Raw genomic sequence first — 23,490 nt, forward strand, 5'->3', positions numbered from 1 at the left:
CTCATTCTCGAGTATTTGTGGCTCAACAGAGACAAAGGTTTGTTTTTTTTTTTTTTTTTTGAGACTGTCTCACTCTGTTGCCCTGGGTAGAGTGTTGTGGTGTCTTAGCTCACAGCAACCTCAAACTCTTGGGCTTAAGCAATCCTCTTGCCTCAGCCTCCCAAGTAGCTGGGACTATAGGCTCCCACCATAATGCCTGGCTAGTTTCTTTATTTTTAGTAGAGCCGGGGTCTCACTCTTGCTTAAGGTGGCTCAGAACACCTACTTCAGCCTCCCAGAGTGCTAGGATTACAGGTGTGATCCACCACGCCCAGCCGAGACAAAGTATATTTTATGGAGGTCTTGCAGAATCCAACTGGCTTGTGACCAAGGGGCACCTGCTAAACCACTCTCCATGTGAGATGTGACATGGTATGGGCATTGTATTTGCTTGTGACTTGAATTTCCCAAGATACTTAATGTCTTTTTTTCCTTTTTAAAATTTTAAGAAACCGTAAGTAGCGACAAGTGTTTAGAAAAACACTTAAGTCAGTGTTAATATTCTGATTTTCAAGTAGCTGTGTAACTGTCATTTTGTGAGTTGTGATTGACAGTTTTGATTCAGTAACATTTATTTATGCCCCTTTATTTATTCATTTACTTCTTCTAATTAGCTAAAGCTGAAGGGCCAAAGAGATGGGGAGAAAAACAGTTTAAAATTAAGAGGCCCTGAATTTTAGTTCTCAATCTGCCACTGATTTAATCTCTCTTTACGGCCCCAGTGTGGTCCTGTTTCATCCTCTATAGAATGAGTCTGTTGGATTAGATGTTTTCAAGGGTCTTCTCCAGCTCCAGCATGTTAGGGCTCTGATGCTCTAAGACAAGGGGTCATTACCACCTTTTCATTGCGAACTGAACACAGGTTCACACCCTGCAGTGAGCAGTAAGCTGCTCGGGGCGTGTCCAAACAAGGACACTTGTAGCTCATTTACAAGGTTCAGACAGAGGAGCAACCACCACTCAAACAGAGCAGCTGTGGGTAGTAAAGGGCATCAGAACTGTACACCAGATAGAATAGTCCTAAAACGATTAAACCTAAAATCTAAATTACTTTGAAAGCTTCACCAAATTTATGGGAAAGATTTGATGATTTTACCATGTAGCTTGGTTCTGAGACTAACACGTTTACATTGGTTGAATGTAGACTTGGTGTTTTTCCTGCAATGCCTGGGCCTCTATTTTTACTTCAAAATGCTTGCGCTCCCGCAGGTGGGCTCGGTGGTGGCTGTGGGGTGGATCCGCTCCAGGAAGGCTGTAGACTGGCGCCTCTTCCGGAACATCTTCGTAGCCTGGTTTGTGACTGTGCCTGTGGCCGGGCTGTTCAGCGCTGCCATCATGGCACTCCTCATGTATGGGATCCTGCCCTATGTGTGACATGTCTCCTTCCAGTCGGAGCAGCTAAACGGATGGTCTGGGGTGGTTGTGCAGGAGGAGTGTGCCTGACCGCACGTGGCTGTCTCATGTCCAGCTCTCCACGTCCCTTTTGAGGGCTCCACGCCACGCTGCTCACCCAGGCTGCGTACAGTCTCCTCACAGAGCTGACTTACCTGCTGTACATAATCTGTGTTACACGGTATCGTGGTGACATACTGTGTGCAGTTACTTACATATTAAATACGTATTGTCCACATAGAATAGGTACCATTATTTCAGACATACTCAAGCTGGGAGTGGAGATCATTGCCTAGAATTCAATATCCCGTAAATCTTGTACATAATAATTACAGTGGCAAATTTTAAGAGCCTTTTAAAAGGAACGTTTTGATTGGAAAAATGGATTTTTTTCCAAATGATGTTTCCCGTCTGACATACTGTAAAAGAAGTAGAAACAGACGCTTGGCGCCAGCCTGGGGGTGCACGCAGGTGGGCGTGATGCCGGGACAAGGTCACAAGTGCTTTCACTGAAGAATTTGTTCATATACTGTGTATGATTATCCTGTAATATATCATCATGGCTTTTGTAAATACTTAAAACTGTAAACTTTTTAATGGTGTGCTTCCCTTATACTTTTTTGATCAGAGAATTTTGGAAAGTACCAAAGAAGCAGGGGAATCATTTGCCAGTATTATGTTTCCCGTTGTCTGTCTCCCCCACACCACGGGTCACTGCCGGAGCATGACTGCCCAGGGCCTGCCTGCCCCACAGCAGCACGTGTGGCCCCCACCCACCAGCAGCACCGCCGCCGCCTACTTCACGCCACACCCTGGGCAGCCCTGCAGTGGCCTTTCCCTTGTCACCAACGCAGAGAACGTGCAGACGTGAGGCTGTGTGGCTGACACTACATATCCATCCAGTGTAAATTTTCATCCCTGTTCCCCTCTGCAGCCTCAAGAACAGACTTCTTGTGTCACACGTTAAAGCAGATGAGGCCTTAAATGTGCTTTGACATTGTAGAAATTCAGGGCAGGGCAGAGAGTTGAAATATTTGAAAATACACTGGATTTGAGGAGCTCCCTGAGACCCCTGCTGCGCTGCACGTCCCGACGTTCTACTGTAGCCCCCTGGGAGGAAGTACGACTGATGTTAGAGCCTGAAACTATGGAAATGCTGCTAAAATTTTTATATTGACAAACATTTTCTTGGTACTTCATCATGATTTTTCATTAATCAACCATATTAAATTTATAATAAAAAATGCCCCTCAAATGTTTGCCTCAGAAGTCTTTTTCTTAATTATCTATGTAATGTTTTCAGAGTTGCAACAATAATAAAAGCGACATTCAGTCACTTGGCATTTTTCAAATACCCTTCTTTTAACTCCCCCCCCATTATTTTACTATTACAGGTTTGTGCAAAAAACACACAAGAGCAGGAAGAGGAACGAGTGACCCCCACATCCAGCATTCAGCAACCCCCACTGTCAGCGTGGTGTGCACAGACCCTGCGGGAGTGAAGCATCTGGCCAGAGGGCTTGTCCCTGGATCGGGACTCCTGTCACACCTCTGTGTGAAGCCTTCCCTACTTCCCCAGACTTCGGAGGGCAGTTGGCAAGTCAGTTTAGATGCTCAGGGCCTGGCAAGGAAGGGCAGACCCTCCCCATCTGTACTTTTGGCTCAAATAGCCAAAAGGAAAAAAGAATTGGGGGGTGGGGGGGGTTTCCATCCCCCGTGGCAGCATCTGGCACCAGCTCCATTTCCCTTAGGACTGGGATGGGTACCTGGTGAGGAAATGTGCCCAGATGTAAAATTCTCCACAAAGAATGATGCCTTAGCCTTTTGTTATCCCACTTTTGATAAACATTCAAGAAAAAATTCATATTCCTCTTAAATTTATTTATAAGCAAAATAACAGCACAACACAATGCAGGCGCACACTGTATGGCCGAGCCTGCCGGATTCAGGTGGAGACTGCGGCTTTCACCCTTGTCCTGGGGGGAGGGCACAGGCAGAGTCCCAGAAAGTGAACCGGGCACAAAGGTCACACCCACAGTTGAGTGTTCCTGGGACTAAGCAGCTGCCCTTTTGAGAGTCACTCGCCACCCACGCCTCTCCCAGCCTCTCTCATCTGACAGAGACGGCCACAGGCCAGCGGTACCCTAGAGGAAGGGTCCCCTCCCACTTGGCCTTCTCCCCCAGAAGTGATGCTCCCGGAGTCCACTGGGCAGCAGAGGCTCTGTGGGTGGTGATGGGGGACAGTGGGGCGAGGGGATGCTGGTGGAAGGCTCCCCTGTCCCAGGCCACGAACCAGCCCACATCCCTACCCTGAGAACCTCAGTTCCTCAGTGCTCCTCTACCAGACAAACAGGCTCCGGCAAAGGCAACCTCCCAGTCCCTGGCTTCCCATTGGGATTTTGTGCATCTGTCACTTCATTCCAAATAGGAGAATGGTTCCTAAAGAACGCTGCTCAGCCTGAGCAACACTGGGACCACCTCTCTTCTAAAAATAGAAAAATAGCTGGTCGTTGTGGTGGGTCCCAGCTACTCAAGAGGCTGACAGAATCGTTGAGCCCAGGAGTCTGAGGTTGCTGTGAGCTGTGATGCTGCAGCACTTTACTGAGGGTGACAAGTGAGACTGTCTCAAGAAAAAAAAAAAGGCTCCTGAGTGGCATAACTGGGTTCAGAGTTCAACTCCTGCCTGAGTGGCCTTCGGCAACTTCCTGACCCCAGTGAAACCGTCTCCCAGGACAGTGAGGAGTTGAGGGAGCAGGGGACAGAAGGGGCTACTGCAGGGCCTAGTCTGGGACTTGGGCCCCTGAGCAAGTGTTTGTCCTGTCTGGTGGGTGAACCGTTCAATCACTCTTTTACAGTGGGTGCCCTCAGGACTACACCGAAGACAGCAATAAACCAGATGATGAAAAAAGTAATATAAAATAAACCCGCTGTTTGAACAAAAGGATTAGAAAGAAACTAGAGACTGGGTTGTCTGCTTTCTGGGGGGACCTGGGGTAACTGCAGGCTGTGGGCAGCCTGGGGTGTTAATGGCATAGCTGTGCTCTTAACAATACTTGGGTAGTACTCCATCCTTTATTACTGACGAGGTAAGAAAATAACCCTGAAGCATATTATGAAAAAAGAAAAACATCACCCACATGTCTTCATCCCACCACCATCTTTCTGGAACATTTTCATTTCCCTAATTTGACTTGATCTTTGGAGTACAGGGAGCTGTTCATCACTAAGGCACAGGAGAAGGGCGCAGGTGGCCCCAGGACCCCTGTGGGCCGCGGCTTCCTGACTTAACCCCATCTTCCCTTCAGCAGCTGCCCACTGTCAGCAGCCGTGGTCTCCATAAAAAGGAGGAGGAAGCCCAGGGAGAAAGCATGAGGGGCTTGATCTGCCTGTTCCTAGAGAGGAAACATGAGGAACTGAGTAAGACTTTAAGAGTGTCAGACTCAATGAGAAAGACCAACCTCTGTGTGGCTGGAACTAAACCTACTTCAACAGCAGCACAGGGGTTTAGGTCACAACAGGGAATTTCCTTGCCTTTCTCAAGATTTTCCATTTAAAGATTTACCCTGAATTTACAGATTCCAAACCTTGAGTGGGTAAGGAAGTGGCAAAGTCAAAGGCTAGGACTGAATGATCTTGCAGAAAGCCGCGGACAACAGTGGCCCCTAGTGGGGCCAAGTTTAATTGCAATTATGTTTGTACATTGCAGCAGTGAAGTCACCTCTCTGAACGTTAATTATATCATAATTCAGAGTAGCAAGGAATGCCCAGAAATGCTGGGAAATACCTGTGCTGCTTTGGTGGCCACAGGGAACTACAAGCACTTGCTGAAGGAGAAGCTTAACGTGCATGAGAAATGCCCTTGGCTGGGGATGGTTCCCATCCGGTCATTCAGACACCTGTGAGTGCCTGTCATGGCCTGGCCGCTGGAGGCAGGAGAGGGACAGGCACAGCCGCAGCACTGCACAGTGGCTGCCATCATGAGGCTGTGTTCACAGGCAACTGGAGCCCGGGGAAGGGCTAAGTGGCTTAGGGAAGTCAAGGCAGCTCTCAGAGAAGACGTGGGAATTTGAGAAGCCAAGTGCAAAATTCTGGATATGGAGGCTTAGGCTCAGTTTGGGAAATCATGAGTCTGGGAAACAAGCAGAATATCTTGGGGAGATGCCCGCGGGCAGTTGAATAAAGGTTTGGGGGTCAGGCAGCAGTGCTGTGGTGGAGATAAACTGGGGGAGTGGCCGGCTATAGCGTTCAAAGACAGCAGCACAAATGCAAACCCCAGGAAGATGCATCATATACCCCACGGACCCCACAACCTCGGGAGTCATACCATTCCCTGGTGGACGACCCAGACCTCGGGGTGAGATCCTGAAAGGCGCACAGTAAACACTGTGCTCCCTCTCACTGTCCCTCCGGGGGGCAGGGCTACGTTTAGTACCCATTCCTGCTTCTCCGCCCCGTTTGTTCACCAGAAGGAAGGAATGTCCTCGCCCCGCATGTTTAGGAAGGACTGGGCACGTTGGAGTCAGTACCTCCCATCTTTCTCTTGGGAGGGAGAGTGACCCCAGGGCCAGAACTGCCCCTCATCCAAGCCACCCAAGCTGGGTGGAAGGGAGGCCAGCCCTGGCCCAGCACTGCCCTCACCCTAAGCCCTAGCACCGCCAGCCTTTATCAGTGGGGAGGATGATGTTTTTGGCCTCTATCCATTGACACCTTGCCCTAACTTACAATTTGTTTAAAAGCTGGGGAGGCAGGATAGTATATTCTCAGGCCTTATCCTGGAAGGCCTATGAGGCATAGCAGGGTCTGTGAGGAGGGGCAGATGAAATGCAGAAAGCTCCTCACATGGACGTAACACAGACATTCATAACCGGGGTAGAGAGTAGAGAAGGCTGAGAAGGAACGTGGATGCTGATGTTTAATGGAAGCCCAGAGAAAAGGAAGGTTTGTCTCTCAAGGCCAACGAGCAGAAAAGGCCAAATCAAAGAATTGCATGCGTGTAACTCCATATACAACACCCAGCACGGCGCCCGGCACAGCACAGGCACTCCATATACAGCGCCCGGCACAGCACAGGTCACTCCGTATACAGCGCCCGGCACAGCACAGGTCACTCCGTATACAACACCCGGCACAGCACAGGTCACTCCGTATACAACACCCAGCACAGTGGTTCATGTGCTTTCCTTTCTACACAACTCAAGGACTCTCTCAAGGATGAGGTGCTCAGACAGCACAGCCAGCCACATGATTCAATGCAATTACTGCCTACAAGCTGACCTTAAACTACTTACATCCATATTTGGAGTATTGCACCAACACACAGTATCTGGCTCGTCAGCTCCACAAAATAAAATAATTTAAAAAGGACAGCACAAGAGGGAAAAATACAAACCTATGGTGACACCCTTCGCATCAAATTCAGGCCATCAATACCTAGCCTACCAGGCAAATGCCTGAGAAGCAGGGTGCACCTCTGAAGAGACGTGCCCACAGAACAGTGCTGGGGCACAGGGTACTCTCCCCACACACACGGTGTGGACTCCTGTGCCGGGCACTAGCCAGGCCATCCAACACCCCATTCACACTGCACGGGAAGATACAAGGGCAGTTAGACTCGGGTGTTAACAGGACAGAGTCATGGTTTACCCCTACTCATCCATTTTTCCTTTTCTGTTTTATTTATCCCTAGTGATGGCAACTGATCCCACAGAAATATTAGAGAAAATTAAATTATAATGATGTTATGTTTTCCAACGTAAGTGATGTATAGTTATTACCTATAGTTTGGGTAAAGAATATTGTCGAGATTATCGTGGTGGTGATAGAGGAAATACCTTGCACTGAAAGTTTTCAAGAAGCAAATATATCTTGTTTTTTTTTTTTTTTTTTTTTTGAGACAGTCTCAAGCTATCACCCCAGCTAGAGTGCCATGGCATCACAGCTCATTGCAACCTCCAACTCAGGCTCAAGCCATCCTCTTGCCTCAGTTTTGCTGTTTTTATTTATTTATATATTTTTTGAGACAAAGTCTTACTAAGTCACCCTTGGTAGTGCTGTGGCATCATAGCTCACAGCAACCTCAAACCCTTGGGCTTAGGTGATTCTCTTGCCTCAGCCTCCCAAGTAGCTGGGACTACAGGCGCCTGCCGTACTGCCTGGCTGTTTTGTTGTTGCAGTTGTCATTGTTGTTTAGCAGGCAAGGGCCAGGTTCAAACCCACCTGCCATGGTGTATGTGGCCAGTGCCCTAACCACTGAGCTACGGGCACCAAGCCAGTTTTTTCTATTTTCAGTAGAGACAGGGCCTCGCTTTTGCTCAGGGTGGTCTTGAACTCATGAGCTCAAGCAATCTACCTGCTTCGGCCTCCCAGAGTGCTAGGATTACAGGTGTGAACCACCACACTGGGTCTATTTATTCTTTTTAAGACAACCCATCTAGAAACTGAGCAAGCAAACTGTTCATACTTTAACTTTTCACTTTTCATTTCAGTACTGAAATACAGTGTGATCTTTTTTTATATGATTTTAATTCATAGAGACAGAGTCTCACTCTGTTGCCTGGGCTGGAGAACAGTGGTACTATCATAACCTCCAACTCCAGGCCTCAAGCAATCTTCTTGCCCTGGTCTCCCAAAGTGCTGGAATTATAGCATGAGCCACTGCACCCAGCCTGAGCAAGCAATCTGAACAGGCAAATCCGAATTATACATATTAACATTAAAAATAACTCCATTTCACTAGCAGTTAGGAAGATGCAAAATAAAACAAGATATCGTTTTCACCTATAAAACTGGTAACGATTTGAGGCCAGGTGCAGTAGCTCACACCTGTAATCTTAGCACTCTGGGAGCCTAAGGTGGGTGGATTGCCTGAGCCAGAGCGAGACCCCATCTCTAAAAATAGCTGGGTGTTGTGGCAGGTGCCTGTAGTCCCAGCTACTCGGGAAGCTGAGACAAGGGGATCACTTGAGCCCAAGAGTTTGAGGTTGCTGTGAGCTATGACGCCACAGCAGTCTACCAAGGGCAACAAAATGAGACTCTATCTCAAAAAAACAAAACAAAACAAAAACCGGTAACAATTTGAAAGTTGGGTTAACAGTATTACTGACGATGTGGGGAAATAGGCACTCACAGCTGGTAGAAATAAAAATTAGTTTGAAATTTTGAAGGCCAAGGGTGTATACTTATCAACTGCATGTGTCCTGTGACTTGGCAATCTCACTTCTAGAAACCTCTCCTGTGGAACGACATGGACACTGTCCAACAGCCACTAACCACATGTGGCTATTTAAAGTAATTAAAATTAAAAATTCAGTTCTTCAGTTGCCCTAGCTGCATTTCAAGAGTTCAGTAGTCAAATGTGACTAATGTCTACCGTACAGGACAGTGTAGACGTAGGTCACTATCATCAGAGTCTAGCAGGCAGTGCTGCTGTGGAAGTAGTCACAGAGATGGACTTCAATACAGCATTGCTTATAAATTAAAAAAACTGCATATGACAAAAAAAGGGAATAGTTAAATGAGTTATCACATTTATACTAAAGCGTGCAAATAAAAATACGAAGCAGTCATCAACAGAACGATGACTGATAAGTTTAAAAGTACATTGTAAAACAAGAAGCATTTTAACATTTTAATGCTATAAAGATTATTTATGTAATTTCTAAAGACAATGAAAAATAACTGCAAGGATATGTGAAAATGTCACTGGTAGTTGAAGAAACAGTGATTGGAAAGACTAGGGATTCTCACTTACTGTTTTTATTGAGATAGGGTCTCTCTCTCACCCAGACTGGAGGTGGAATGGAGTGATCATAGCTCACTGCAACTTCAAACTCCTGGACACAAGCAATCTTCCTGTCTCAGCCTCTCAAAGTGCTGGGATTATAGGTGTGAGCCACCCCAATCGGCCAGAATTTTCACCTCTAAGATGATGGACTGAATTTGTTGCAAATAGCATATATTACTGCTGTATTAATAAAAAAGAAATTTTCAAAATGAGTTCTACTTTTAGAGAGAAAAATGAGTTAGCCCTTAGGACATTATTGTCTACTCATTTCTTTTCTAAACTGGCAGTTATTCTTCGGTTATAATTTTTCTTTTTTTTTTTTTGTAGAGACAGAGTTTCACCTTATGGCCCTCGGTAGAGTGCCGTGGCCTCACACAGCTCACAGCAACCTCCAACTCCTGGGCTTAAGCAATTCTCTTGCCTCAGCCTCCCGAGTAGCTGGGACTACAGGCCACAACGCCCGGCTATTTTTTGGTTGCAGTTTGGCCGGGGCCGGGTTTGAACCCGTCACCCTCGGTATATGGGGCCGGTGCCTTAGCGACTGAGCCACAGGTGCTGCCCTCGGTTATAATTTTTCTATAGCTAGTGATCATAAATGTTTCTAACACCAGGAGGAGCCTCAGATGCATCATCCCCCAGCTCCAGCCCCTCCTGCCATCCTTCTTCCCCACCAAACCCCCCAGCTGTACTCTTTCTTTGCCCCTCCTTTCACCCACTCCCACACCTCTTTTTCTCAGCAGCTTCACCCAGCTGCAGGATGATACTCCCCTCTCATAACTGCAGGAGGTATGACAGATGTGCTGCTCCCCAGCTGAACCAAACTCACCATCTCCTCCCGCAGCCCGACCCATGGAGCGCAATGAGCAAGGTCAACAAGGCTGAAGGAACGGGCAACAGCACAGACACTGCAGACGCCTGCAAAAGCGTCGCTTCAAAACAAATCGCATCAAACAAGAAAACCACTGCTAGCAAGTAAGGTGCACAGTTATGTTCCAAATGTGATGGGTTTATTTCATTTTACTCTGATGCAAAACCAAAGATTCCACTACAGCACAGAGACTGATATATTCAAAGGTCATGAAAAAGTGGCATGGGACATGCAGAACGTGATGTACAAACTGGAGGGTTGGGTCGTTTTCTTTAACGTGACACTACACTGTCGCTGAAGAACACATTTACATTAACACTGCAGAACTGAACTGAACTGTGGCACAGATAGGACAGGGCCAGGCAGGCCTTCAAACATCTCCCTAAGGAGGGACCTGCAATCTCTAGACTTCAGTGTGGGGAGGATTACAATTCTTTGGAAGAATAAAAAGTTCATTCACACTTTTGAAATTTCACAGAAGAATTTTAAGGCCAAAACATAGTGGGTTCATTTCTCTTCACTTCCAAGGACAAATTTGATGTTCTTTCTACTCAAACCACATTAAGCTTCCAGTTCAAATCCCAACCCAACCTTGTGACCTCCTGCATTGAAGTTCTTCCCATCAATTAAAGCTGATAAGGTCAGTTTGACTCCTAGGAAGAAGAAAACACCAAAATCGCTTGTAACAGGTATTACCGTCAGATCTGAATTTTCTAGAAACAACAGATGGAGTCTATGGATTATAAGCATTCACTGTTACTAGATTGGCTTAGGGTTATACATGATCCTATATATATAATCTGATCTGTAATGAGTAAAGCCTGATCATGGCAAACTTTCTTTGGAGTTCAGGGTTATGAGCAAGGAGTGATCAACCAAACTCAAAGGTCAGCATGACCAAATTTTAAGTAAAATACCTGATCTGTTTTACTTTCTGTATGATCACCAAATGTTACAAAATGGTCTCAATCAACCTACATTGATTATATAGGTTGTTTTGTAAGTTATTTTCATTATTTCTCTATCACTTTCTACCCCAACTCCTGTTGTTCTTTTACTTACCTGGTCGAAGGGTCTGAGTATAACCCAGTCCAATCAAGCTGGCATTATTTACTTTAGCCTAAGATTAAGAGACGGAATAAGTTAGAAAACAATCAACTTCATAACACATCAGCTCAATGCAACCACCACTTCATGCCTGGAATTTCCAAAACTAAAAGCACCTTAGGGCCAACCTAGAATTACTGAACCTGAAAAATCTTACAAGATAAATCTTGTAAGAAGTGAACAGGCCTGGTAGGGACCGTGGGGACAGGAGAATGCATGCTTCAAGGCCTCAAACTTTGAAGATACTATGCAGCCCAACACCCCGTGTACTGAACCCTTTGAGGTGTGAGCTGACAACCCAACAGTGGTTGCACCATGAACTCTGGTGACAAAAAACAGGTCTAGGTTCAAATCTTGGCATTGTCGCTTACTGTGTGACCTTGGGCAAGTTATCCAACCTTTCTAAGGCTCAGTTTTCTCACCTATTCAGTGGATAGGATAGGATAACACTAATCGCCACATGGAGTATTCTGAGGATGAAATGAGATAATATACCTGAAGCCCTTAGCACAGTGCCTGGAACTAAGAGCTCAGTTAGTGTGATCGTTAATAAATGACGAATGGTAACAGGACTAATCATCTAATTCCCCATGAATTTACAGATAAGAAAATTCTAAGGCCAAAGAGAGAAACTTATTTGAGAAGGTCAGACAACAGCCAAATAGAGGTAGAGCTGGGACTAGAACCCTCATTTCCTACCTTCAGGCATAATAGTCTTTTCACTGCATGATGAACTAGCTCATTAAACTTAATAAAAAAACATGCAAACTACAACCACATCACAACAGTCATTTACAACTAAGATGAAAGCCTAAGAGCAGACCCAGTCTGGCAGCATATTCTTACAGATAGAGAAGTTCTACAATCCAGCTTGTATTTAGCAGCGATGCCAAAACGGGTATTATTACTGCCAGCTGTCCAAGCAAGGTTTATTGAAGTTTCAATCTTCTCATTAACCTTCTGGTAGATGGAACCTCCAAATTCAGTGCCATCGTTCCTGTTGACATAGTATTAGAAAAAGTCACTAACATCTGTTTGTACCATCGTTATGACAAAGAAACAAACTGTTAAGACTAAACAAGGATCCCATTTTGCAACCATAGACTTTAGAAATTTCTAGCATAAATGACTACTGAACAAAACAAGGAACTAAATCCAGTTAGGGTTTTGTAGCTGCTGAATTAAAATGTATTAACATCTGATCTGTTTACTTGCTCCTCAACATGATGTAAATCTCTGAGACACAATTCAATTCTGTGCACAGGCAGACACCTCAGGTCAGTATAATCTACACATTTCTTTGTAATGTTCACTGAACTTAGAAGCTTCAAGTAGAGTTCAATAAAGGTTCTACAAAAACAAAAAAGGAGTGGAAGTACAAGAATAAACCAATTCTAGATTTCACTTAAAATAAAACCCTAGAGTTACAAAGCACCCTCCCTACAGTATGTAGGATGCTCCAGTGAAGTACCTACGTTACTGCTGTAAAGCATCACACAAGTTAGTCCTTGAGTTTTCATGGTTTTCCCGAGAATAATATTTCATTAATTTCAATAATCCTATCTATACCATTGCTTGATTTTGTTTAGCATCATAAGTGAATTAGAATATCCAGCAGAGCGCAATCTGTAACGCTTCAAAAACACACAGCTTGCCCTTTGCTTTTTCTTCCTGGTACAGGAGCAGTGTCCAATCGGCTAAGACATAAAATACAATTTAAAAGTTCAGATTCACTCAGCCAACAGGGTGCATGCAGCCTATGTAACAGAATCCAGGAGTGCTCTGAGGACTCCGGTTGCTTCTAATGCAATACGGGTAGCTGGGTTCCAACCAAGGATGCCTGAAAACCTGCACAGAATTACTGCAGATGCTCAAATCCGCTGGGTGGTTGCTCTTGGTGATCCAAACAGACCTGCTTTCAGACACTGCCAAGATGAAGGGCACCAGAGGAAGCACGTAAACCATGCTCTGCGATCTCGCCATCCCAGTGGTTCCACAGATTCTAGAGCTTCAAGTCTGGCTGAGAGGCCAGTAACTGCCGGCAGCGCAGCACTGCACCCATGTACACTGGCCTGCTGCCAAGGTTTTGCTGACCAGTAAAACAGTACAGCAAGGCTGGGTGTTCACCAAGACATGTTAAATACAAGTACTATCACTTCTAACCTTCTCAGCATGCGAATGATTCTCATCTTTTTGGGTAACTGCCCTGACACTAAAAAGAAATAAATTATAAACACTCACACATGAGTGTGCAGCTGGAAGTCTGCAGCCTTGTAACCCAGGGCAAAATTATTCTGTGACAGTTTGGATTTGGCTGTGTCAAAACTCATCTGATAGCCAGCAAGCCAACCTTCAAAGGCCAACACAGCCCAGCCATAGATGGTTGGTCCAGAAAAATCTATATCAACATTACTGCCAAGACTGAAACAATCCCGTTTATAGGAAGCCTTTAATTTCCCACTCTTCTTTCTGTAGAAAACAAAAACAACAAAATGAAAACATGAGATTTTACTACTATCCAGGAATTTTTAGCATAAGATCACTCTCTTCCCAATGTAAAAAATATTTTTTTTGAGATAGCGTCTCCCTCTGTTGTCCAGGCTGGAGTGCAGCAGTGTGATCACAGCTTACTGCAACCTCAAACCCCTGGGCTTAAGTGATTCTCTTGCCTCTTCACCTCCCCCAATAGCTGGGACTATAGGCATGTACCGCCATGCCTGGCTAATTTTTCTGTTTTCTATTGAAATGGGGTTTCCCTCTTACTCAGGCTGGTCTCAAACTCCTGCCCTCAACCAATCCTCCCACCTCAGCCTTCCAAAGTGCTACGATTACAGATATGAACTTTAAATATTTTGATAGATGACACATACATAGTAAAAATGTTTCAAATGACCTATGGTTCTACAAATATAATTTTGTTAGGATTAGAAATGAACATACTATTATTATCTACTCCTCCTCTTCTTTTTTTTTTTTTTTGCAGTTTTTGGCCAGGGCTGGGTTTGAACCCGCCACCTCCGGTGCCCTACTCCCTTTGAGCCACAGGTGCTGCCCTATCTACCCCTCTTCTAAGACCAAATAATAGGGTACTTCATGAGTAATTTCAGAGGCATGAACAAAACGGTAAGAAGGAATGAGATATTTCAATACCAAATCAATAATCTGAATAGTCGCATATGGCATACAGATATACAAGAAGCCAAAATCCTAAACGTTTCCAAATGACACAAAAAGTAACACTCAACACACATTATTAACCTATCTTGGAAAGAAGTATACTTTTCTGAAGGACAATACTAAAAACACAAAAATAGTTAATAGTTCTTATCCTAATCCAATCAAGCCTCTTAAGAGAATACTTGTCCTAAAGATAATTAAAGTGTGTGATAGAACACACCTGTTGTTATAGCTGAGCAGAAACATCACTTTGCATTTATGTAGCACCTCTGTCCTTCAAATAGCATGGACCCATATTGGGCAGATAAGAAATGATGCAGTCCCCACTTTTTATGTTAGGAAATTAAGAAGTTGGGGGATTTACAGAGACTAAGAAATCAAGTCGGTGGCAGAACTACTTGTTACAAAGTGCTAGAAACAGAAGATTTCCTCTTAAGAAATTAGTTTTTTCAGGAGAATACCACATTCATCAATTTTTAGAATAGCTTACGATTTATCTATCTCAAGATTCTTCTGACTCCTGAACTTTTTCTATGTGTCCCTTTGGATGCCTCTTAACTTTCATTGCATCTTCCTAATCTAAAGCTCTGTACCCCTTCAGGCTCCAAAAACATTTCAGAAAATACAGTTTGATAATTACCCTGTGTTCGGTACAAATATGGTATCAAGAGTCAATTTCAACCCTTCAGCCAACTGAAAAACAAAAATTTAAAATTAACAATTTAGTAATTGTTAATTCTTTATCCTCCTCAAGAAACCAATTCTAAAGTTTCCTTTAACTGTCTCTTTAACAAAAAAAGGAATTCATTAAAGAGAGGCAAGCATTAAATCATGGAATAAGTTAGCTCCCCATCCTCCTATCCGCCCACTCCTCTCCCCTCACCCCAGCCCACCAAAAAATGGGCAAATCCTGTTTTAGCAAGTAACATAAATTACAGTTCAAAACCAACAGAATTCCTGAAAAGATAATCTTGATATTCTCTTAAAATTGTGGTTATGAGGTAAGCTGAAATTTAACAGGCCAACTTAAGGAACTTACTCAGCTGCACATGTTTATTACCTACATATGAAAATGTGCTTGTAGACACACCTCAGAAGATGGTGCCCTGTGCACAGCGGGCACCTGACAAACATCTGCTAACAGGTTTCCTCCTTCAAAACATTAGAGAATCTCAGAAAAATGTTTCTGTCAAGCCAATTTTACAATGATCACAAAACTAAACCAAATTGCTGCAAATAGTTTGTCCTACCCAGAAGAGAATTGGCCAGAACAAAGATGTAAAGTAATGATGAGAGCTCTCACAAAGCCTTATTTTCTACAAACATAAAACATACCGAAACAGGTCATCTGCTGAGGAGAAATATGGCTACCAGACAGGTTGCAAGATCTTGTTCAGATTACATTCAGTATTTGTTCACTGTACAACCCACAAGATAAACTGAACTTACAAATAACTTCTAATGCTTTGTCTTACCTTATTCTCCAAAGAGATTTCTGTCCCCAGAGTATTGTCTGTGTTCCATTTTTGGGTGAAGGTAAGTCCATAGTTACAGACCTTGTATTTGGTCTCGAGGTTGCCTGACGCTTTCCCTGTATCAGTGTAAGCATGACCAGAAGTAGAAAATTCCTGGGAAGCAAGAAAAAATAATTACTTGGAAATTAGCTTATCAAATAGAAAATATCCATTTCAGAAAGCAGGGTTCAATGCACCCTAAGCCAATACAATTTACTGTCTCCCACAGCTCTGCTCTACAACAACCTACGTCCTGCTTTCTTTCTGTCCTGCCAGTCTCTAAATATTTTTCCCAGTTTTAGATCTTCCCATTACTCCACCTCTCTTATTGATTTTTCTTATTCCACATGCTTGCTTACAAAAATGGGAATCTTAAATTCTCTCCTTTAAAAGAGAGATGCCTTTACTAAAAAGACAAAACATTGACTCTAACACATTTTAACTTCATGACTTAAAAAATAAGATCATCAGTTCTCTGTTATACCTTTCCACTATCAGTTAACTTGAAGGTCCTTAAAAATCCCAAACGCTACCCTCCCCCATTTTAATAGAGTCAACACCTTTATTACTTTTTATTGTGGTATAATACACATGACATAAAATGTATCATTTTAACAATTTTTAATTGCACAGCAAAGTGCCATCAGGTACATTCACATTTTTGTGAAAACTTTTGTCCACAAAACTATCTGTAAAACATTCAGCATAGAGTGACGCCTGTGGCTCAGTGGGTAGGGCACTGGCCCCATATACTGAGGGTGGCAGTTTCAAACCCAGCCCTGGCCAAACTGCAACAAAAAAATAGCAAGGTGGGGTGGCGCCTGTGGCTCAGTGGGCAGAGCGCCAGCCTCATACACTGAGGGTGGTGGGTTCAAACCCAGCCCCGGCCAAACTGCAAAAAAAAAGAAAAAATAGCCGGGCATTATGGCAGGCGCCTATAGTCCCAGCTACTCAGGAGGCTGAGGCAAGGGAATCGCCTAAGCCCAGGAGTTGGAGGTTGCTGTGTGACGCCACGGCACTCTACTGTGAGCAATAAAGTGAAACTCTGTCTCTACAAAAAATAAATAAATAGCCAGGCATTGTGGCAGGTGCCTGTAGTCTCAGCTACTCGGGAGGCTGAGGCAAGAGAATCGCCTAAGACTAGGAGCTGGAGGTTGCTGTGAGCTGTGACACCACAGCACTCTACTGAGGGTGATAAAGTGCGACTCTGTCTCAAAAAAACAAACAAACCTTTCAGCATAAATGATTTTAATACTTGAAAGTATCAATCCAGGTTTCACAATCAACAGAATGCCATTGTCCCTCTTTCCCCTTCTCCATCCTGTCTACCTTCTAAAGTACTTGCTATCACACAGTTATTACGAACAACTTAAAATATATCCCCCACCCCCATCCCCGGGTAGGTGTCCTTTCAGTCAGATGACAATAAGCAACTAGAAACAGGCCTCCTTCCAGAGGAGCCAAATAGTAAACACCTGTCTCTGACAATCTATGAACTGTCAAGAAAAAAACATTCTGATTGGCCCTGTTTTGAAGGAGCATTTCTGAAATAATGCCCACAGTAATGAAATGCTGCCAACCCTTACCAGCTCTGTTTCATGGCCCGCAACATGAGTCCTCCCTTTAACAAGTACCCTGCTCCCTAACTCTGGTTCTACAGGTCAATGAGACAACTGGGAAACTATGATCTGTTTATCACCATCACACACAGAGCTTTCAAAGAGAATATCATGCTGCACATTCAGGGCAAGGCCTTAGTAAAAAAAAAAATGACAAAATGTTAGTCATGTTTAATAGTTCACATAACTCTTTAATGTGACAATCATTTTTCTTTTAATAGATACAGCTACCCAGTATCTTTATTTTTTACATTTACCTTTCACAAACTTGATAAATATAGCAAAAATGAAAAGCTTAATTTTGGTCTTAGGAAAACTTTATGCATAAAATCAAGGTAGAGGGTAGTCTTTCTTATCAGCATTTCTTACACAAACATAAATCTCAAAGAGAAGGCTAGAATTGTTCTAAGTAGAGTTCCAGGTTCTCAATTCACAATTCAGTTTTTCTCTAATTTCATAATTAGGTCAAACAATTGTAAAATACATTTATAACATGCATATAACATCCACAACTCTACATTAAATACTAGTAAGTAACAAAAGAAAAATGTTACAAAAATATATGACATATGACAAAAATACCAAGACTAAAATCTAAGAAATTTGGAACAAACTGAAACCAAAAGAAGCCATAAAAGCAAGCATGCAGATAAGTTTTTCTTACCATCTGAACATTACCACAACAGCAGCATGAAAGAGAGATAAAATTTTAGTTGATTTTTGCAATAAAAACCTAATGAGCAAATTCTGGAAGCTACTCAAAATGAGTATAATTCTTCTACTTTAAGATAACCATACACATAATATGTCCATTTTAGTAAGGTAGGTTGCATATGTATTTACGTTTTCTAGAGACCCCAGAGAAAGAATGATAGGGGCAAACCAGGATTATACAGAGTACAAAACAAAGTATTAGGAATTCCACGTCTTTGTGCTTCTAATTAAATCATTATATCCAGAAATAAAATTTGCATGAATTTAAATGCATAAATACCAAAAAAAAGATGCAGCCACTGAGGAGAAATCAGAGAATAAGCTGAATGAAAACTTAGCCTATTTGCTGAGATTTATTGATTAAAGCTACTGTTAATGATGCTTTGAAAATACAGCTGGACGCAGTGGCACACGCCTGTAATCCTAGCTGTTTGGGAGGCTGTGGTGGGAGGATTCCTTGAACCCAGGAGTTCAAGGCTGAAAGTGAGCTCTGATCCTGCCACTGCACTCCAGCCTAGAAGATAAGAGTGAGACCTCATCTCTTTAAAAAAAAAAAAAAAAGGAAGAAAGAAAGAAAATATATTGACATGTTTTTTACCGTATGTTCTTAACTTACAGTTATAAAAAACTATATGAGGATCAGTTAAAAACTGTAGAATGGGCTAGGCACCTGTAGCACAGTGGTTATGGCAACAGCCACATGCACCAAGGCTGGCAGGTTCGAGCCCCACCCAGGCCAGCTAAACAACAATGACAACTGCAACAAGAAAATAGCCAGGCGTTGTAGTGGGCGCCTGTGGTCCCAGCACTTGAGAGGCTGAGGCAAGAGAATTGTTTTTGTTTCAACTAATCATGAAGAGACAGGAATAAAACTTAACTTTTTTTAGAGGGGCAATAAAACCTCCATGAACTCATTATAAAGTAGTAAAGTTTTCAGTGCCCATACACATATTCATGAAAACACAAAGGTATGATGTGGGTCAAAAAATGTATATTCTGTATTTTCTGAAAGATGCAATATACTCTTCTTATAATAAACACAAAGAATCTCGTCAAAAATTCAACTTGTCTATGGGTTTAACTGGCCAAGTGAGTATGCTCACTGGAACGTAAGAGCAGGACAAAGCTGTAGGGCAGACGGCACAGGCCTAAAGTTGCTGCTGCACAGAATTGGACAACGACTTCTACACAGGTTCCTTTAAGGGAATTATATCTATTTAAAGTATATTAGATACTCACCACTCCACTACAAGACTTGGTTTTCAGATCTATTTTGACCATGCCAAACCCTAGACACATACACAAAAACACAGTAATGTAAAGACGTAACATTCTCTCCAGGTTTTGTAATTCAGAAATTATGAAATAGTCTATAGTACTTTCCATATAGAAAATACATAGTATTTTCATTAGTTCAGAGTTTCAAAGGAAACTGAATTATAGCAAAAGAACTTAAATATAATTTTTAAGCCCCTCTAAATGAATAACAATATACTTTTAAACTGTAAGTTAAAAAACAAATGAAAGGAATATGTACTGTTCCAAGAATCAAAATTACTAGAAAATACTATGCAGATATATATATGCGCAAAATAAACAATTAACATTCTAGTTTATAAGAAAAAACTGATCAGGTGCAGTGGTCACACCTGTAATCTTAACATTCTGAGAGGCCGAGGCAAGAAAATCATTTGAGGCCAGGAGTTCAGGGTTGCAGTGAGCTATAATCACACCATTGCACCACTATGGCCTGGGCTACAGAGTGAAACCCCATCTCTAAAGTAAATTTTAAAAAATGAAAAATCAAATGTGTGTATCACAAAAAGTTTAAAGGTTAAATTTGCAAACCTAAAAAGAAATGCCTACTTAGGATCAGAGAACATACATTACTCAAAGAAGTCAAAGTTGTATCTTTACTTTCTTAAAAACAATGCCATTATTTGGAGGGGAAAAGTACTCTCTACTTTAATTGTTCCCAGGTAGCCAAAGGAGGTATACGCATTATAGATTTATATTATTTTACATTATAGACAACACTAAATACATACATGTATATGCATGTATATATGTGTGTAACTGCTTTTAATGCTTATAAGGGATTCTACCTGTGAATCAAGAAATCTAATAGCCTGACAACAGTTGTCTCCTTAAATCTTGTTGATTAATGTTGACTTACCTGTATTTCACTAGCACAGTATCTTATACAAAGTAGCCATTCAATACTAACTTCTACCCAAAATAGGAAATTCATAATAGCATACTTACCATATCCTTTATTGAAGACATCCTTGGCAGCCTTTCCTAAGTCACAGTAAGTCGGTGTGTTACACATATCTTACAAAGAAAAATGGGGACAAAATAATAAAAATAACCACTTAGTATTTATCCACCCCTACTTCTTCCACTGTTTTGACCTGTGAAAAAAGGTATACAGTTTTCCTTTGCATCATTAATGCCTACACCCTAATGCAATCAAAGCTAAAGAAAAGCATTCTGCTCCTTAGAAAAGTAGAATTAAAAAAGTTTTCTCATGAAATTCACAAAGGTCATTGTTCTGATTACATTTCAAAGAAAATTCTCATAGGTTGAAAAAGATGCTTTGTTAAACTGGTCTTGTTTGAAAAAACATGCAAATTTTCCCTTAAAAAAATCTTTATAGGGTTGCTATGAAACCAAAGAGCTGTATAAAGCAACACGGTAGATTTAAGAAACTGTTTAGAACAGGTACAATGGAAATCCTCAGGGTTACTATTTTGTTACTCTGAAATTCAGTTCCTAAAATAAGAATTACCATACTAACTGAAATGTATTCATCTACAAATGTCCTCTCTCCAAACTCTTCTTAAAATAAAGTGCCATAATTTTACCCATTAACCAGAAATAGGATAGATTCTACCTGCAGGGATCTGCTTACTGAAAGTATGAACTCTGAAATTAAAGCCTTCAAAAACTTGAGGTGTCCAGACTTTTCATTTTGCCTGCTTGTGTTTACCCAGCTTTTCTACTGCCAATATGACCCTCGTATCAAGTTCAAGGAAGCTACCAGCCGTACTGAACATACTATTCCGTTGCCCTCTTGTATAACAGGCAATCTTTCCCTGCAGCACATTCTGTTGTGTCTCTCTCAGAGACTCAAAACCATGTCTAACCAATTATGCAAGCATCTACAGCAGTCCAATTAGCCTGCCTACTATACCAGAAAAATCCAGGGTACCAGCTAGCCCTTGCAACTATGAAGCCTGTACTATGTACACATTCAAACTAATTTTTATATTTAGCCCAGCTTCACATACACGTATGATGAACTTCTTAACTGGGAATTCATATAAAATGTGATCCTGAACCCGAAACTATCAAACATGATATACACTGTGCTATAAAGTTAAGAGGGAAAAGAAGAGTATAAAAGTTACATATTGGGCCCAGCGCAATACCTCATGTCTGTAATCCTAGCACTCTGGGAGGCGAACTGGGAGAACCACTTGAGTTCAGGAGTTCAAGACCAGCCTGAGAAAGAGCCAGACTGCCTCTACTAAAAATAGAAAAATTAGCTGAGCATGTGGTGGGTGCTTGTAGTCCCAGCTACTCCGGAGGCTGAAGCAGGAGGATCACTTGAGCTCAGGAGTTTTGGGTGGCTGTGCGCTATGAATACCAGAGCACTCTATCCAGGATGAAAAAAAAGTTACGGGCAGCGCCTGTAGCTCAAAGGAGTAGGGCGCCAGCCCCATATGCCTAAAGGTGGCAGGCTCAAACCCAGCCCCGGCCAAAAAAAAAAAAAGTTACATATTAAAAAGAGTAGTATAAACGTACTGACTCATACTATAACAAAACTTTGCTCTAAGCTACAGGGTTTCATAGTTCACTTTCAGAGCAATTATTTTACAATTCAATCCCTTGCACTCACATGATCAATTCTAGACTTTTAAAATATCCCCAGTTCTTATCTGGTATTATTCTTTATGAATACAACTGATGTTGATATGTTGAAATTTTGCCAGAAGTCCATAATTCGGTAGGTAAGTATAGAAATGTAGGCACTACACAGTCAAACAGAAATGTTAAAGATTTACAGTTTGGTTTTCAAAGAGAAAAAACAAATTTAAATGTTTAGAAGTATCGTATGTACCTCTAGGGATTAATTACAATCTATTAGCATTTTGCTTTGCTATTTTTCTTTTTTTTTTGTAGAGACAGTCTCACTTTATAGCCCTCGGTAGAGTGCGGTGGCCTCACACAACTCACAGCAACCTCCAACTCCTGGGCTTCAGGGATTCTCTTGCCTCAGTCTCCCAAGTAGCTGGGACTACAGGCGCCCGCCACAATGCTTTGCGCTATTTTTCAAAACTAGTACCAGATACTACGCAAAAGTCGAGTTGCTGGTTTAGTCTACTAACTGATCTCAGTTCTGCCTCGCTCGAGCTTACTTTTTCAGACCCATAACTCCGATGGGAAATGCACTGCTGGCATGATCAAGCAAAAATCGAGAAGACACGGACTTCATGTTACTCGGCACACATTTCTACTAGCTCTACAAAATGCACTTGCTGTTCATATTGGCAATGTACCGACGCTGCATTAGACGCAGACCAGGGAGAGAAAGGCGTTAACTAAGAAATACTGCTATATACAATTACTAACTTGACAGTTCAATGAAGAGCCCCTTTTAGTTGCTCGTTTCTCCCTTTTAAGTTGCACGTCTAAGCATCCTCCCTCTGGCCGTGAGGAGTGAAGGACTCGCCTGATGCCTGACCACAATTCCAGAGGAAGGTGAGGGCGAGGATGGATCTGGGGTTCGGGGATCTAACTTCCCTAGAAACCCACCTCTTTTCTAGCCTGACACCGGGAAGGAAAGTCTCGTCTGCACACAGGGCAGCGGGGAAGGTCGGCTCGGCGCGCCCCCCGCGCCCGGCTCCAACACCTGAGGGGCTGCGGACCAAGGTCCCCGCAGGGGCCAGCGCGCCTCCGCCCTCCGCGCCCCGCCCGGCCCGCGCCCCGTTAGACCGCGCCCTCGCTCCCGAGCCCTCCGTTAGGCCCGCCCCCGTCGGGGCCCTGCTCGGCCGCGGCCCGCCGCCACCCGGGCCCTTCGCCGGCTGCCGGCCCGCGGCCTCAGCTCCCCTCACCTCCAACCAGAGGGCCTGTCCCGGCTCCGTCAGGGCAACGCTGAAGGTCTTCTCCGAACCAACGCTGTCCGCGCCTGCGCGGCCGCACTCCCCCAGCGGCGCCTGCGCGCCCTCCTCCCAGCGCCTCGCGTTTGCGCCGTCGAGTCGTGCCGCGGTC

The 23,490-nt window shown here is 43.1% G+C and overlaps 2 protein-coding genes across 12 annotated transcripts in view; one reads left to right on the forward strand and one right to left on the reverse strand.

Moving 5' to 3' along the window:
* Positions 1-3,268, forward strand: part of SLC20A2 (solute carrier family 20 member 2) — a 98,506-nt gene extending 95,238 nt beyond the window's left edge. For all 8 annotated transcript variants that reach the window (XM_053578195.1, XM_053578198.1, XM_053578200.1 and 5 more), the window contains one exon: positions 1,249-3,268. In XM_053578195.1, coding sequence (XP_053434170.1) covers positions 1,249-1,413 — 165 coding nt within the window. In that variant the 3' untranslated portion in view covers positions 1,414-3,268. The remainder of the gene's footprint in view (positions 1-1,248) is intronic.
* Positions 3,269-10,199: 6,931 nt separating this feature from the next.
* VDAC3 (voltage dependent anion channel 3) lies at positions 10,200-23,474 on the reverse strand. Of its 4 annotated transcripts, none has more exons than XM_053578309.1 (9): positions 23,334-23,470; positions 20,479-20,547; positions 19,453-19,502; positions 15,842-15,994; positions 15,007-15,059; positions 13,431-13,658; positions 12,036-12,186; positions 11,145-11,202; positions 10,200-10,735 (listed from the first exon to the last, which is right to left on the reverse strand). In XM_053578309.1, exons 2-9 carry the CDS (start codon positions 20,543-20,545, stop codon positions 10,644-10,646), a joined length of 852 nt encoding a protein of 283 aa, XP_053434284.1. In that variant the 5' UTR covers positions 20,546-20,547; positions 23,334-23,470; the 3' UTR covers positions 10,200-10,643. The 4 variants fall into 4 exon arrangements, with proteins under 4 accessions (XP_053434284.1, XP_053434286.1, XP_053434285.1 ...); XM_053578311.1 differs by lacking the exon at positions 23,334-23,470 and adding an exon at positions 23,035-23,160; XM_053578310.1 differs by lacking the exon at positions 23,334-23,470 and adding an exon at positions 22,852-22,872.
* Between the last annotated feature and the right edge of the window lie 16 nt (positions 23,475-23,490).

Source organism: Nycticebus coucang, chromosome 24, assembly GCF_027406575.1.
Source record: "Nycticebus coucang isolate mNycCou1 chromosome 24, mNycCou1.pri, whole genome shotgun sequence".
Taxonomy (NCBI): Eukaryota; Metazoa; Chordata; class Mammalia; order Primates; family Lorisidae; genus Nycticebus; species Nycticebus coucang.